General features: G+C 64.9%; 1 protein-coding gene across 1 annotated transcript in view; it reads right to left on the bottom strand.

Annotated features, from left to right (window-relative positions):
- Positions 1-40: 40 nt before the first annotated feature.
- HMCN2 (hemicentin 2) overlaps positions 41-13,615 on the bottom strand; it is a gene marked incomplete at both ends in the record, with an annotated part of 31,562 nt that continues 17,987 nt past the window's right edge. The window contains 41 exons of the mRNA XM_084219693.1: positions 41-383; positions 503-629; positions 862-981; positions 1,199-1,519; positions 1,619-1,747; positions 1,836-1,898; positions 2,009-2,246; positions 2,342-2,463; positions 2,588-2,725; positions 2,938-3,087; positions 3,777-4,046; positions 4,174-4,255; positions 4,347-4,537; positions 4,608-4,742; positions 4,899-5,112; positions 5,395-5,579; positions 5,739-5,873; positions 6,136-6,270; positions 6,347-6,454; positions 6,543-6,707; positions 6,940-7,061; positions 7,162-7,318; positions 7,446-7,573; positions 7,791-7,938; positions 8,151-8,292; positions 8,391-8,527; positions 8,749-8,830; positions 8,906-9,096; positions 9,194-9,466; positions 9,766-9,863; positions 10,028-10,232; positions 10,295-10,419; positions 10,740-10,899; positions 11,000-11,143; positions 11,264-11,395; positions 11,502-11,615; positions 12,024-12,185; positions 12,427-12,523; positions 12,706-12,893; positions 12,959-13,072; positions 13,296-13,514. Coding sequence (XP_084075819.1) covers positions 41-383; positions 503-629; positions 862-981; positions 1,199-1,519; positions 1,619-1,747; positions 1,836-1,898; positions 2,009-2,246; positions 2,342-2,463; positions 2,588-2,725; positions 2,938-3,087; positions 3,777-4,046; positions 4,174-4,255; positions 4,347-4,537; positions 4,608-4,742; positions 4,899-5,112; positions 5,395-5,579; positions 5,739-5,873; positions 6,136-6,270; positions 6,347-6,454; positions 6,543-6,707; positions 6,940-7,061; positions 7,162-7,318; positions 7,446-7,573; positions 7,791-7,938; positions 8,151-8,292; positions 8,391-8,527; positions 8,749-8,830; positions 8,906-9,096; positions 9,194-9,466; positions 9,766-9,863; positions 10,028-10,232; positions 10,295-10,419; positions 10,740-10,899; positions 11,000-11,143; positions 11,264-11,395; positions 11,502-11,615; positions 12,024-12,185; positions 12,427-12,523; positions 12,706-12,893; positions 12,959-13,072; positions 13,296-13,514 — 6,509 coding nt within the window. The remainder of the gene's footprint in view (positions 384-502; positions 630-861; positions 982-1,198; positions 1,520-1,618; positions 1,748-1,835; positions 1,899-2,008; positions 2,247-2,341; positions 2,464-2,587; positions 2,726-2,937; positions 3,088-3,776; positions 4,047-4,173; positions 4,256-4,346; positions 4,538-4,607; positions 4,743-4,898; positions 5,113-5,394; positions 5,580-5,738; positions 5,874-6,135; positions 6,271-6,346; positions 6,455-6,542; positions 6,708-6,939; positions 7,062-7,161; positions 7,319-7,445; positions 7,574-7,790; positions 7,939-8,150; positions 8,293-8,390; positions 8,528-8,748; positions 8,831-8,905; positions 9,097-9,193; positions 9,467-9,765; positions 9,864-10,027; positions 10,233-10,294; positions 10,420-10,739; positions 10,900-10,999; positions 11,144-11,263; positions 11,396-11,501; positions 11,616-12,023; positions 12,186-12,426; positions 12,524-12,705; positions 12,894-12,958; positions 13,073-13,295; positions 13,515-13,615) is intronic.

Below are 13,615 nucleotides of genomic sequence, written 5' to 3'. Positions count from 1 at the left end.
ACAGGAGGAGAAATGCGTCCCCTCCTGCCCCTGGGCTGTGTCAGTAAGGGTAGGGCGAGACAGAGATGAGGAGGAGGAAGACGCTGGGTGCTCGCTGCCCGTCTGGGACCAGCGCCTGCACCTGGAGCCGGTGGGTGCCGGGCTCCCGCAGCGGCCGCAGGGTGGAGATGATGCCCTGGCCCCGCTCGCTGCGGAGGGTGAAGGGGCTGGCGGGGTCCTGCTCCAGCAGCCTGAAGACGGGGCGGTGGCGCAGGGCGGCGGCCGGGGTGAGGCGCACCACGTCCCGGCGGGCAGCGATGCCGAGGGGCAGGGGCAGCAGCTGGTACTGCAGCGAGGGGGGGCCGGCCGGGCTGCAGAACGGGGGGCAGCGACCCACGCACAGCCTGCGTGAGAGACGGGCAGTGTGGGATGTGGTGGGTGCCGGAGAGTGGGAAGGACACTCGGGGTCGTGGTGAGATGGGGAGAGCGGGATGGGCGCTCCCAGCCCCACAGCACGACTCACCCTGGGCTGGAGCCCCTCCGGTACCCAGCCGGGCACAGCACGTCCATGCAGCGGGCACCTCCGCGGGTGTTGAAGCACATCTGGCTCGAGCCACACTGGATCGTGCCCTCCGTGCACTCATCCACATCTGCAGGGAGAGAGGGGACAGGTCTGAGGGTGCTGAGGTGGTTGAGATGGGCGTTCAATCCCCAGCTCCCCCACCCTCCCACATCTGCCTTGACACTGAGGCAGTGAGACATCAGCACTGTGGAGATAGGCTGGGAGCAACTGTCCTGAGAAAGGAGAAATACTTGCAGCCCCAAAAAGATGACCATGGGCACCATGGGGACGGGGCACCCCCTTGGCCCCCCTGCACTGACCGTGGCAGGTCTTCCCGTTGGACAGCAGCCGGTAGCCAGTGGGGCAGAGGCAGCGGTAGCTGCCCGGGCTGTTCCTGCACTCGTGCTGGCACTGGTTCAGTGTCTGACACTCGTCAAGATCTGTGGGATGAGAGGGGTGAAGGCAAGAGGGGAGGACCGGTCCCCTCTGGTGCCACTGCCTTGGGCCAGCCTGGCTCTCACCTCCCCTTCCCAGCACAGCAAAGACCACAGGGTGCAAACAAAGCGGTGGACGGGAGAGCAAGAAGGACACGAGGCACCTTTTGGGGACAAAGCAGTCTCTGAACTCCCTTCAACACCCTTCCCCAGGCAGGCTCACCAGTGCAGGTGCCATTCCTCCTGATGTAGCCCGTGGGGCAGGGGGGGGCCCGGGCACCCCTCCCTGCATCCTTGGCCACGCGGCGCAGGGCGAGCTGGGTGTACAAGGATCGTCCCCGTGGGCGGCTGCTCGGGCCCGGCCGGCGCAGGGGAGTGTCCCGGGGCACGCTGCTCGCCGCGTCCCCTCCCTCCATCCCCGCTGTGCCACATCGCCCGCCCGGCAGCACGGTCTTGCCAGCGGGGCACAGGCACTCGTAGGAGCCGCGCAGGTTGCGGCACTCGAAGGCACACGGTGGGGGAAAATCCAGGCACTCGTTGACATCTAGGGGAGGAAAGAGGTGGGGAACTGCAGCTGGATGGGGAAACTGAGGCTGGAACAGGGCAGGGGCGTGCCCACGGGCCCTGAGAGCCCAGCTCGTACCCAAGCACGGCCAGCCCGTGCCCAGCGTGCGGTAGCCGGGGGGGCAGGAGCAGCTGTAGGAGCCGGCGGCGTTCTGGCAGACCTGGTTGTAGCGGCAGGCGTGGGACCCCTCGGTGCATTCATCAACATCTGGGGACACAGGGCAGGGTTGGGGGGACAGGGAAGTGGCAGCAGGTGCCCCTTGCCATCCTCGTGTCCCCTCAGGAAGGGTCTGTACCCGTGCAGTACAGCTGCCCAGGGTCCGGGATGAAGCCCAGTGGGCACTGGTCTCGGTCAGCACCTGTGAATTGAGCAGAGAGAATGTGACACGTCACTGCAGGGACGTGGCCTTTGCAGACAGCCAGAACGTCAACAGATCTCCATCCCCACGCTGGGGACTCCCCTGCTTACCTGCATCAAGCGAGGCACGGAGCTGGAAGCGGAGCTCCTGTTTGGCTGGGTCATAGGAGGCTGTGATGGCTCTGGCCCGGAGCTGCTGCACCCGGGGGGGCTGTGGCCCCACGGGGGGGTCGAACACGATGGTGTGGTTGCAGTGGGCACGGACGAGGCGCCCGTCCCGCAGGAAGTTCTGCACCGAGCCCCCGGAGAGCTGCCCCGCGCCCGTCCGCACGTAGCGCTCGCTGAAGTCCTGGGCAGAGGCAGGGAGCGGGGTCAGGCCATGGACCCGCCGTGCTCCCGGCATGGCAGCCGTGGTTCCCATGGGATAACAGGCAGTGCCAGCACCTGCAGCAGCAGCACGGCATCGCCGAAGCCCTCCGGCACGGAGCCGCTGATGACGCTGTCCAGCCGCAGAGCGCCGGCGCCACCCGCGCCCCGGGCGAGGTGGGTGACCCGCAGGAGCTCCCCTGCCAGGGGACACGCTGATCAGCACCCCACAGCACCCAGACACAGCTCCACTCTGCATCAGGGATGGTGTATGGGGGAGGTGGAGGCTGAGCTGACCAGGCTGAGCTGTCAGGGACCCCTCACCTGTGGCAAAGTGCAGCAGTGACTCGTGCTGGAAGGTGCCCTGCGTGAGCAGGAGCCCGTTCTGGGCTGCCCCGCGGGCGTGGGCCAAGGACCAGTAAATGGGGGCGATGATGGTCACCAGCACCCGCATCAGTGGCCCTGGGAACAGGGAGGAAAGGGTGTCACCATGGAGCCAGCACCCTCCGGGGGGAGCACCCACGTTGTCCCATCCCTCCTTGCCCACAGTGGAAGGTTTGGAGAAAAAAAGTTTACTTTTGGGGGGAAAAAAGAAATAAAAACCTTTCCCCCAAGATTTACATCTGACAGAGGTCGAAACTCTCACCAGGGTGAGGGCAGAAATGTCCACCCACCTATGGCAGGTGGAATGCTCCCAAAGCTGCTCCGGAGGGTGGTGGTGCCGGACTGAGAGTCCCCCAGCACGCTGGCATCAAGGCTGGAGACACCGAGCTCGTGGCCATTGATGACACCGACCAGGCTGCCCCGCACCTGGTGCAGCTCCCCTGGGGCAAATGGCATCAGGGGTCAGGCAGCAACACTGGCACTGCACTCCCTGGCCTGGCTCCCCTCTCGCTTATTTGCATGTCAAAAAAAATCTCATTTTCTGGAGGTGAAAGCAACCAGAGCAAGGCAGGCAGTGTCCCTGCCTGGCTGCAGCAGTCCCCAGGGACCCCACGGCTCCAGGCACAGTGCCATGTTGACAAGTGATGCTGTGAGTGTGGCCCTGTGCCTTGTCAACACCAACAGGCACTGACACCCCAAACCCTGCTCTGTATCAACCTCAAGGTCCTGGCATAGCCCCAGGCTTTTATTTGCTTCTCCAGCGTGCCTGGCAGTGAAATGCCACCAGCCACACCAGGGCACATGGGGCACCTGGCACTTCCTCCAGCCTGGCTCTCTGCCCCCGAGGGGTAGCAGGAAAGGATGTGTCTGTGCATTCAGCAGAGCCCTGGGAGAGGGGAATTTAATCCCAGGCAGCTAAGGCAGGAAGGCTGAGGAGAGAGAAGCAAGTGAGGGAGAGGCTGCTCGGGACAGGGCCTGCTTGGCCTCCAGTGGAGCAGTGCAGGAGAGGAGAGGACAAAGCAGAGTTTGAGTCACCGGGGGTAGAACAAGCAAGGCAGTGTCACTCTGCAGCACCGGGTGGAGCAGCCCCGCAGGCAGCCCCGGCCCCCGGGGCAGGGCACGCACCCACCTCGGACAGCCAGGGAGGCGTGGGCCACTGCAGAGCCCAGGGCACTGCGGGCGAGGCAGGAGTAGCTGCCGGCGTCACGGTGGGCGACAGAGGGCAGCAGTAGGGTGGCATTGGGCAGGACACGAGCGTGGGGACCCTCGGGCACGGGCTCGCCGTCCCGCTGCCACTCCACGGAGGGGGTGGGCTCCCCTGACACCGCACAGTGCAGCAGCACCTGCTGCCCGGCGTGGACCGCCACCTCTGCTGGTGTCACCGTCACCACAGGGGCACCTGGGCAGGGAAAGGGGTGCAGGTAGTGATGTAGCACTCCCCACGGAGCAGGGGGAGCTGGAGGGGCTGAGAGGCGACATGGTTTGCAGTCCCTTAAAAGAAAGATGCGGAGGGGACCAGCACTCACTCTGCAGAACGAGGGTGACAACTTTTGCTGCTGTGCCCGCATCATTCTCTGCCACACACCGGTACTGCCCCACATCGGTGCTCTAGCAGGACCAACAGCATCAGCACGGCGTTTTGCTTTGCCAGGAAAGCACCCTGCAAAGTGCCAGCCCCCCAACCCCGGGCCCTGCTCACCCTCACAGCACGGATGGCCAGGGAGCCGTTCTGCAGCTGGTGCAGGCGCCCATGGGCCACCACCGGCACCCCGTCCTTGCTCCAGCGGATGAGGGGCTCAGGGTGACCCTGGGCGTGGCAGTCGAGGAGGACATCACCCCCGGCGTGCTCCACCTGGGAGGTGCTGGTGTCCCCCTGTATGACGGGCACCTCTGGGAAAGGGAAAGGGGTGGCAGAGGAGGGGGGCTGGCCGTGCTCCCCAGTTTCCCTGCCAGCACCTACCTGTGACAGAGACGAGGACAGTGGCCCTGACGGCCCCGGCGCTGTTCTCGGCGTGGCAGACGTAGGAGCCGCTGTCCGTGGGTGCGGCTGCCTCCCGCCGCAGGATGCTCCGCCCGCTGTGCCCCGAGGCGCCATCTGCGGGGTGCAAACCCCCAAAAAGGGCGGTTGGCGATCAGCTGGTTGCAACCCCGCGCGGCCAGACGTGCTGGCACCCCGGGGACCCTGAAAGGTGGGACAAGGGTGGCACCAGGATGGCATCTGCCCCGTGTTCAGCATCCCCTGCCCGGGTACCAGTGACGAGCTGCCCGTTGGCCATCCAGGAGACGCGGGGCTGGGGGCTGCCCACTGCGGCACACACCAGCTCCAGCCTCTCGCCCCGGCTCAGGGTGACGTCTGTGGGCAGCTGGGTGAAGGTGGGCAGGGTGTGGATGGAGAGGGAGAGCCGGCGAACGGCCCTCCCAGCGGAGTTCACCGCCGTGCAGGAGTAGCTCCCAGCGTCCCCTTCCTGTAGGAGGATGAGAGGGAATGATCTCGAGTCTGTGCTCCAGCTGCAGCCCTGGCTCGCTGAGTACAGCTCTGCTGGTTCTTGCACACCTAAAAAGTCACAGAGCCACTTTTTCTAGTCCACATTAGAAACGTCACACTGCCCCAACCCTCCGGCCTGCAGCACAGGACTGCATCTCCCTCTGCCAGATGCATCCACAATGACCCAAAAGCTCTTCAGTGGCAGAAGCCACTCGTTCATCATCACTCCAACCTGCCAGCGGTCCTCGGGGACGGTGCTCACCTGGACATCCCGGAGCAGCAGCTCCCCGGAGGGCAGGACTGTGGCCTTCCCGCCCCGCACCAGCGCTCCCTCCCGGCTCCAGGACACGCGGGGCTCGGGGACACCACGGGCGGCACAGGGCAGCAGCACCTCCAGCCCCTCCGGGACCACCAGCTCCAGTGGGCCGGCAGCAATGATGGGGGGCACTGCACGGGGCAGAAGGGCAGGGACAGCTATGATGGGGGGCACTGCACGGGGCAGAAGGGCAGGGACTTGCTCACAGGTCGGCAGCCACGTTTTGCTGTGAGGTGCTGGGGAGGGGCTGAGCAGAGGGGGGAGCACCGGGGCTCTGATCGCTGCTGTACCTTGCACAATGAGCCTGGTCCTCCCCACAGCCGTGCCCGAGGGGTTGCGGGCCACGCACAGGTAGGTACCTGCGTCCTCTGGGGCTGCTCGGAGGAGCCGGAGCTGCCCCCTGGGGAGCACCTTCAGCCCAGACCCTGGCAGAAAGGAAGGACAGGATGGGGCAGTACAGCTGAGCCAAGGCACACAGAGGGATGATGTGCAGGGACTGCTTCCCCCACAGAGGGGCCTCTTCCCAAGGAGTCTCCATGGAACAGCTCCAGCGGCCACCACACCCACCAAGGACAGCAGCCAGCAGGACCCATGCACAATGACAAACCCCTGGCGCCTAAATCTCCCCTTAGGTAAAGGCTGAGAGATAATGTGGGCTCTGCCAGCCCCCAGCTCACTCCTGCTCACCTCCAGTGATGCCAACACCATCCTTTTGCCAGGTGACCTCTGGCCGGGGGATGCCTGTGGCCTCACAGGACAGCACCACGCTGCTGTTGACCATCACCATCACCATGCCAGGCAGGGGCTTCAAGGCAGGGGGCTCTGTGAAGGGCAGGAAGCGCTACCCCGGGAAGAGGGCGCAGGACCCGCAGCAGCAGGACCCCGGGGCTGTGTTTACCATGCACTGTGAGCCAGAGGTGCTTGCGGGCCGTGCCCGCGGCGCTCCGAGCCGTGCAGGTGTAGCGGCCGGAGTGGGCGGGCAGCGCCTGCCGGATCTCCAGGGCTCCTGGAAAACAGCAGCAGGCAGAGGGGAGGCGGCGGCAGGGCTGGCAGGGACCCCTGTCCCCGCGGGGCCGTGCTGCCCCCGGCTGTACCTCTGGGCAGGACACGGTAGCCCCCTCCTCTGCTGCCCAGCTGAGCCCCCCCCTTGCTCCAGGACACCGTGGGCGGGGGCACGCCCGAGGCGTAGCAGGTGAGGACTGCAGGGGACAGCCGGGTGACAACCACATCGGTGAGGTCATCAGCGATGGTGGGGGGCACTGCAGAAAGGAGGGAGGGAGGTGAGTGGGCTGTATGGCAAATGTTGAAGAGGATTCTGTCCCTGTTCTTATGGGCATGAGTATTTCTCTTCCCCTCTTTCCAACCCCAAGCCCAGCTCTTGAGTGGGCACCCAACCCAGTGCGGGGCTGGAGCACACCCAGGTCACAGCCCAGGTGGTGACAGATCCTGGGAAAGCCACTCTCAGCAAGACCCCCAGCCCAAGGAGCTCACCATGGACCGACACGAGGAAGGCCTTTCGAGCCTCTCCAGCAGCGTTGGTGGCGATGCACTCAAACCTGCCCTCGTCCCGGGGAGCAGGGCTGGAGATGAGCAGTGACCCTAAGGACTGCAAACTGTGCAGGCAGAGCACACATCAGGATCCCCCCTGTCCCCCAGGGAGCAGCAGGAGGGGCAAACCCCACCCTACAGGGGAACCCTTTGGTGTACAGGTACCTGTAGGTGCCGGGTGGGAGGTGCAGGCTCAGGGGATGGCCATCCTTCTCCCACCTGATGTGGGGCTCCGGGGACCCCCAGGCATCACAGCCCAGCGTGGCTGGCTGCTGAGCCAGTAGGGTGAGGTTGGAGGGCCCAGGTGTGATGGCAGGAGGGACTGTAGGAGGGCATGGCAGCCATCAGCAGAGGACAGCAGGACATCATTGCCCTGGTGAGGGCAGCCCAGCAGTGCTGGCTTGCAGGAGGGTGAGCCCAGGAGGGATCCATCTGACTCTCCCACTCACCCAGGACTTGGAGGTCCAGGCCTCGCCGGTCAGAGCCAGCAGGGCTGGATGCCATGCAGAGGTAATGGCCCAAATCCTGGGCCTGGACAGGGTTAATTTGCAGGGAGCCACCTGGCAGGAGCTGCAATCTGAGGAGGGAGAGCAGGTGAACGAACCCTGTGGGGGAGCAGGAGTTGGGAAGGTGACAAGCACCATTGCAGCCACATGCAGCTCTTGCCCTAAACTGGTGTGAGGACAGAGGACAACAATTCACAGGGTGACTGGCACACTAATCACCCGCTGCTGTGGAGGGTGGCACGATCTGAGTGCCAGCTCTTGGTGCCACCAACCCAGAGAGCCTCATACCTGTCACTCCCGGGCAGGGGCAGGAGCTGGCCGTCCTTGCGCCACGTCACGCGGGGCACGGGCCACCCCTGTGCCCGGCACGGCAGCACGGCCGAGGTGTTCAGCAGCGCCTTCACCTCCTGGGGGCCCGCCTGGATCTCGGGGGCCACTGTGGCAGCACCCAGAGACAGCACCGAGAGTGTGGGACAAGGCTCAGGGAGGGAGGGCGCCAGCCCAGAGCAGCACTGGGGGCTGGGCGCTGTCCAGCCCTGCCATCCCTTCACCCGACCATGAGACACCCTATAACATCCCCCATCCTGGATTTAACCGGGAAGGAGCCCGCACTCGGGGCAGGGCAGGGCAGGGCAGGGCAGCACTGACCGTGAACGCGCACCCGGACGCGCGGGCCGCTGTCCCCGGGGGCGCTGGTGGCCCTGCAGCTGTACTCGCCGCCGTCCGCCGCAGCCACCGCCAGGACCTGCAGGAAACGCCCCTGGGCCAGGACCTGCCTGCGGGCATCCTCCTGAAAGCGCCGGGAGCCGTCAGCAGGCACCCAGCATCATCCCCAGCCCCGCGCTGCTGGTGACGGTGGCCCTGACCGTGACTGTCCCGGTCCCGTACCTGCAGCAGGGAGCCCTCCCAGTGCCACTCGATGTTGGGGTGGGGCTCAGCACCCTCTGGGCACTCCAGGAGGAGCTGCCCCCCTGGCACAGCCGTGATGATGGGGATCTCCCCGGCGCTGGCAGGGCTGTGGGGGGCTGTAGGATATGGACCAGGAGGGTCAGGGTGTGCTGGACACCCCCATCCCTGTCCCCATAAGTCATGCACAGGCCCCCACTCTGCAGGACCAGCACTGTGCTCCAGATCCCTCTTTAGGAGCCCACACCAGTCCCAAAAAAGGAGGTGCTGGCTCTCTGGGACCATCCTGCAGGCCCCCCCTGCCAGCCCTCTCCTGGCTGCTCTGCTGGGATCATACTACCTTGGATGCTGACATGGAAGGTCCTGCTGTCCTCCCCTGCAGGGCTAGTGGCCAGGCAGGTGTACAAGCCAGCATCAGCCACCTGCACAGCCAGGAGAGGGAAAAATTGAGGCACAAAACCAAAACCCAGGTAGGGATAAAAGAGTGGAACTCCTACCTCAGTGCTGTCAATGTGGAGGGTGCTCTCATTCCCTGACACGAGCGAGGGCCCTGCCAGCAGCTGCCCATCCTTCTCCCAGGTGACAGTGGGCGTGGGGACACCTGTCACCACACACCTCAGCCCTAGAGGGGTGCCCACAGCGATGGATATCTCAGTGGGATGGGACCCAGCCTCAACACGGGGTGGCTCTGCAAGGCACACAGCAAGGCAGGAAGGTTCATCCCTCATTGCTCCCAAAAAATTGGCTAAGCTGCCCTTCTGAGATCCCAGAGGGATGACACGCACCCATCACCACGAGGTGGAAGGCTTTGCTGACCTCTCCCACTTCATTGGCCACCAGGCATGAGTAAATGCCAGCATCAGCTGGTGCCACGGCCACCAGGCTCAGCTGTGGGCCACCAGGCACCTGGGCCCTCTGCTGCCCCAGGGGCTCTCCGTTCTTCAGCCAGGTCACTGACGGCGCTGGGGACCCGGTGGCTTTGCAGGTGAAAGTGACGTCGGAGCCCTCGGCCACCATCTGCTCCTCACTGCTCTCGGGGCTCTCCAGGACAGGGGGCACTGGGGAGAAAAGTCAGGTCCCCGGACACCGGGGGTGGGTTTGGCCACTCCCTGCTGTCCTGCGAGCAGCCAGAGGTGGCTCAGCCCTCCTGCAGGATGCTCTGGGCCTGCTCTCTGGCTGGTCCTGCTTTATTCCATCCTGTCCACCCCACCCCAGCAGTGGGACGGACAGGATGGAACAAAGAGGAACGGCTCAGGAGCCTGTTGGGGATGGGGTGCAATGCACAGGGTGTGCTCTGCCAACCAAAGCAGTGTCCAGGTGCCCCCTGCCCCGCCCTCCCCAGCCCCCTGCCCTGTACCCTGGATCTGCAGGATGAAGCTGCGATCGGCCACTCCTGCCCGGCTGGAGACAATGCAGGTGTAGAGCCCAGCATCGGAGAGCTGAGCCTGGGAGATCCTAACCCGTGGGATGGGACACGGGGATGGGGGGGAGACATCAGCTCCGGGTGACCCCCTGCTCCCCAAGGTGACACTCTGCCACTTCGGGGGGCAGCTCTCATGCAAACCCGGCTACCAGCCCCAAAGCCTGAAGCTGACCATCGCTGCAGGGCCACTTCTCACCGGAGGATGTGCCCAGCCGAGAGCAGGGTGACACGAGGGGACAGGCGGAGGGGCAGCCCGTCCTTCAGCCAGCTGACGTGCAGCGGAGGGGACCCCCGTGCCCAGCACTGCAGTGTCACCGCGGCGGACAGGACTCCACGGGCCACCTCCGGGTCATCGGCGCCTCTCTCGATGGTGGGAGGGACTGGGACAGGGGACAGAGGGGCTGCTGGGACTGTCGGGGCGGGGTGGCCCCGGCGCTGCCCCGCAGGTCCCAGCCCTGCTCACCCAGCACGTTCAGCGTGTGCAGCCGCGTGTCCTCGCCCAGGCTGTTCCGGGCCAGGCACGTGTAAGCCCCGGAGTCGGCAGCTCGCAGCCCCTCGAGGAGCAGGGCGCTGCCATCCGGGGACACCCTGCGTGGGGAGGGTGGGACAGTGACCCGTGTGCTCATCCCGAACGTGCCCATGGGGCACAAGTGTCTGTGCTCAGTTTACAGCCAAGGATGAGGACTCTGGGCACGCTGCAAGGTCAGGGCAGCACCTGGGACCCTGCAGGGTGACAGTGGCCATCCCAGACTCCGAGGTCTACCCCAGGATGACATTCTCCCAACCAAGAGCCGGGATGAGCGCATCCCAGACCAAGCACCGGGAAGAAGCAGCACAGCTCTCTGTGCCTTGCCCAGCAATTTTGCACAGGAGGACCCTGAACCCCAGGGGTGTCCCCCCCGACTCACCGTGCATGTGAAGGGGGCTGCAGCCCCAGGGGCTGCCCGTCCTTCAGCCAGGAGATGTGGGGGGTGGGCTGCCCCTCTGCCCGGCACTCCAGCCTCACCCTGCTGCCCTCCAGCACGCTGTGCTCGCTGGGGTCCCCTGCACCGCTGATCCGGGGAGCCACTGCACCGAGGAGAGAGGGAGGCTGAGGAAGAGGAGGGGGAGGAAGGCTCACCTCTGAGGCAGAGCCCACGGGGAGCAGGCTGCCTCGGGGAAGCCCTACCTCGCACCAGCACCATGAAGTCCTTGCGTGTCTCGGCCCCCGGGCCCTGTGCCAGGCAGGTGTATCGGCCCTGGTGGAAGGGCTGCAGGGGGCTGAGCAGGAGCTGGGCCCCCCCAGACACCAAGCCCTGCTCTGGGTTCATCTCTGCAAGGAGACAGGGTGAGGAGGGCTGAGCAGTGCTCCTCCACTCAGCCCTCCCCAGGCTCATTGTCATGCTTCCCCCGGCATGCGTGGCAGCCCGGCACAGCGCTCCCCTGCACACACCCAGCGGGTGCCCGTCCTTCAGCCAGGTGACAGAGGGCACGGCCACCCCAGTGATGTGGCAGCTCAGCACCAGGGGTGTTCCCAGGTCAGCCTCAAGTGTCTCCTGCTGTGGGTCCTGGACGCCTGGGGGTTCTGAGGAGGATGAGTAGGGTCAGAGGTGTGAGACAGACCAGGGCTCACTGTCGGCTCCTCAGTGTGGGCTCAGGGGACAGCTCCTGGCTGAGCCCTCACCACCTACCATGGATGGTGAGGATGAAGCTCTTCTGATCCTGGCTGGGCACGTTCAGTGCCATGCACGTGTATGTGCCTGAGCTGGAGAGCTGCAGGTGAGGGAGCTGCAGCACCCGAGAGCCTGGAAGAAGCAGAGAGCAGGGAATCAGGACAGCCTGGAGCAGAACCAGGTCTGGGCCATTATTCCAGCAAGCTGACTGATCCCCCAGCACCCGGCCAAGCTCCATGCAAAAGGAGTCTGGCCATGGAAGTCCCATCTTTGAGGTGCAAAGCCTTGCTGTGCCCCACAGGAAAGGGCACTGAGCTCCCAGGAAGCAGCAGCGTGGAGTGCTGCAGGATGCTGCCCTTGATCCTCTCCAGAGGGGATCACTCAGCAGCGTGTCATTAATGTGTCATTAGCATGTCACACATCACAAAGGCTGAGCTTGAGACCCACAGGTGGCATCCATAAAAGGGGATTAGGGGCCCTAGAGCTCACTGTCGAGCTGGGGCACTGATCAGGCAATGATCCTGGCTGATCCCAACACACCTCGGGTGACAGTGCCCTCCTCTCCGAGCCGCAGGACGTGGCCATCCTTGTACCAGGTGATCTCTGCAGCCGGGTGGGGCTGGATGTCACACACGAGGGACACGCTGCCATTGACAATGCCATCGACCTTTTCGGGGTCTGTAGCCACACTCCAGGGAGCTTCTGCTCCAGTGTACCCAAAAGACAGTGTCAAAAGGGAGCCATCACTGGGGGGTTGATGCCTCCCCAGGAGGAAACACACACCGAGCCTCTACCCTGCTCAACCTCCTCACACAGGGGGAGTGTGACCAGCACAAGGGGACAGAGGCAGCCATGCAGTTCCAGAGCCAAAGGAAACTCCAGTTGGTGGACAAAGAGGAGGAGGACAGTAAATCAGCCACCCAGGGAAGGGGAGATGCCTTACCCTGCACAGCCAGGGCAAAGTGCCTCTCGGCTGAGCCGGCAGGGTTCTCAGCCAGGCACGTGTAACTCCCAGTGTCACCTGCCTCCACCACTGCCACCTGCAGAGCGGGAGCAGAGCACCACTGAGGGCTGCCCCGAGCTGGGGAGATGCTGGGGCTCCCGTGGGGACCTTGGTGAGACCAGGGCAGCCTCTTTTGGGAGGAAAGGAAGCCCCATCCCCTCCATCCAATGTCTCCTGTGTCTCTCCCCAACACCACCACCTGCTCAGGGGCACACCAACCTGCAGGACTGTGCCACCCTCCAGGAGCTGGTGCCGTGGGCCAGCCTCTATGGGGAGATCATTCCAGAGCCAGGACACTGTGGGCTCTGGGTGCCCAGTAGCTTCACACTCAAAGCGGACAGTGCTGTTGATGGTGGCCGTCACCTCCTCCAGCAGGCCCTCGGTGCCACCACGGATGGCTGGGGCAGCTGGAAGCAGCTGGTTATGGGGCTGCCATGTGCCTGAGCCCGATGTCCCCTGTCCCTGTACTCACTGAGCACCTCCAGCTCGTAGTGCAGGCGGTCCCACCCCGCAGCGTTGGCCGCCTCGCAGGTGTACGTGCCCCTGTCCTCCTCCTGCACCGCCTGCAGCTGCAGCACCCGGCCCCCTGTGACACGGGACAGCCTTGGGGCAGGGCACAGCAAGGCTCTGTGGGGTATCCCCCAGCCCTGCACAGCCCCAGTGACTCAGAGGTCCCAGGGGTGCTGTGTGTGGTGGCAGGAAGGGGACAGGATCCAACCTCCTCCGTGCTGTGGATGCTCTCCAGCCACAAGGCTGCTGCAGGACCACCCCCAGGCCCCACAGGGGGGTTCACACCCACTGCCCATTACCTTGCAGCATCAGCACCCCCAGGCCAGGGGAGAGGGGCTCCCCATCCTTGTACCAGGTGAGCTGGGGGGGTGGGATGGCACTGGTGTCACAGTAGAGAGCGGTGGGCTGGCCAAGGACAGCCTGTCGGTGCTCTGTCACCTCCCCATCCTGGTCTTCCTCCCGATAGAAGATCTCAAGGGCTTCTTTGGGGCTTGTTTGCTGCTGGAAGATGGGGGGCACTGCGGGGACAGGCTGTGGTCAGCTGTGGGGAGCAGGGACATGGACCCCCAGGTGCACCCACAGCATCTGCCCTCACTGCAGCTGAGGAGACGTTTGTTGT

The sequence above is a fragment of the Fringilla coelebs genome (genome assembly GCF_963513975.1).
Source record: "Fringilla coelebs genome assembly, chromosome: 21".
Taxonomy (NCBI): Eukaryota; Metazoa; Chordata; class Aves; order Passeriformes; family Fringillidae; genus Fringilla; species Fringilla coelebs.
This window is presented reverse-complemented; position numbering and strand designations above follow the sequence as displayed.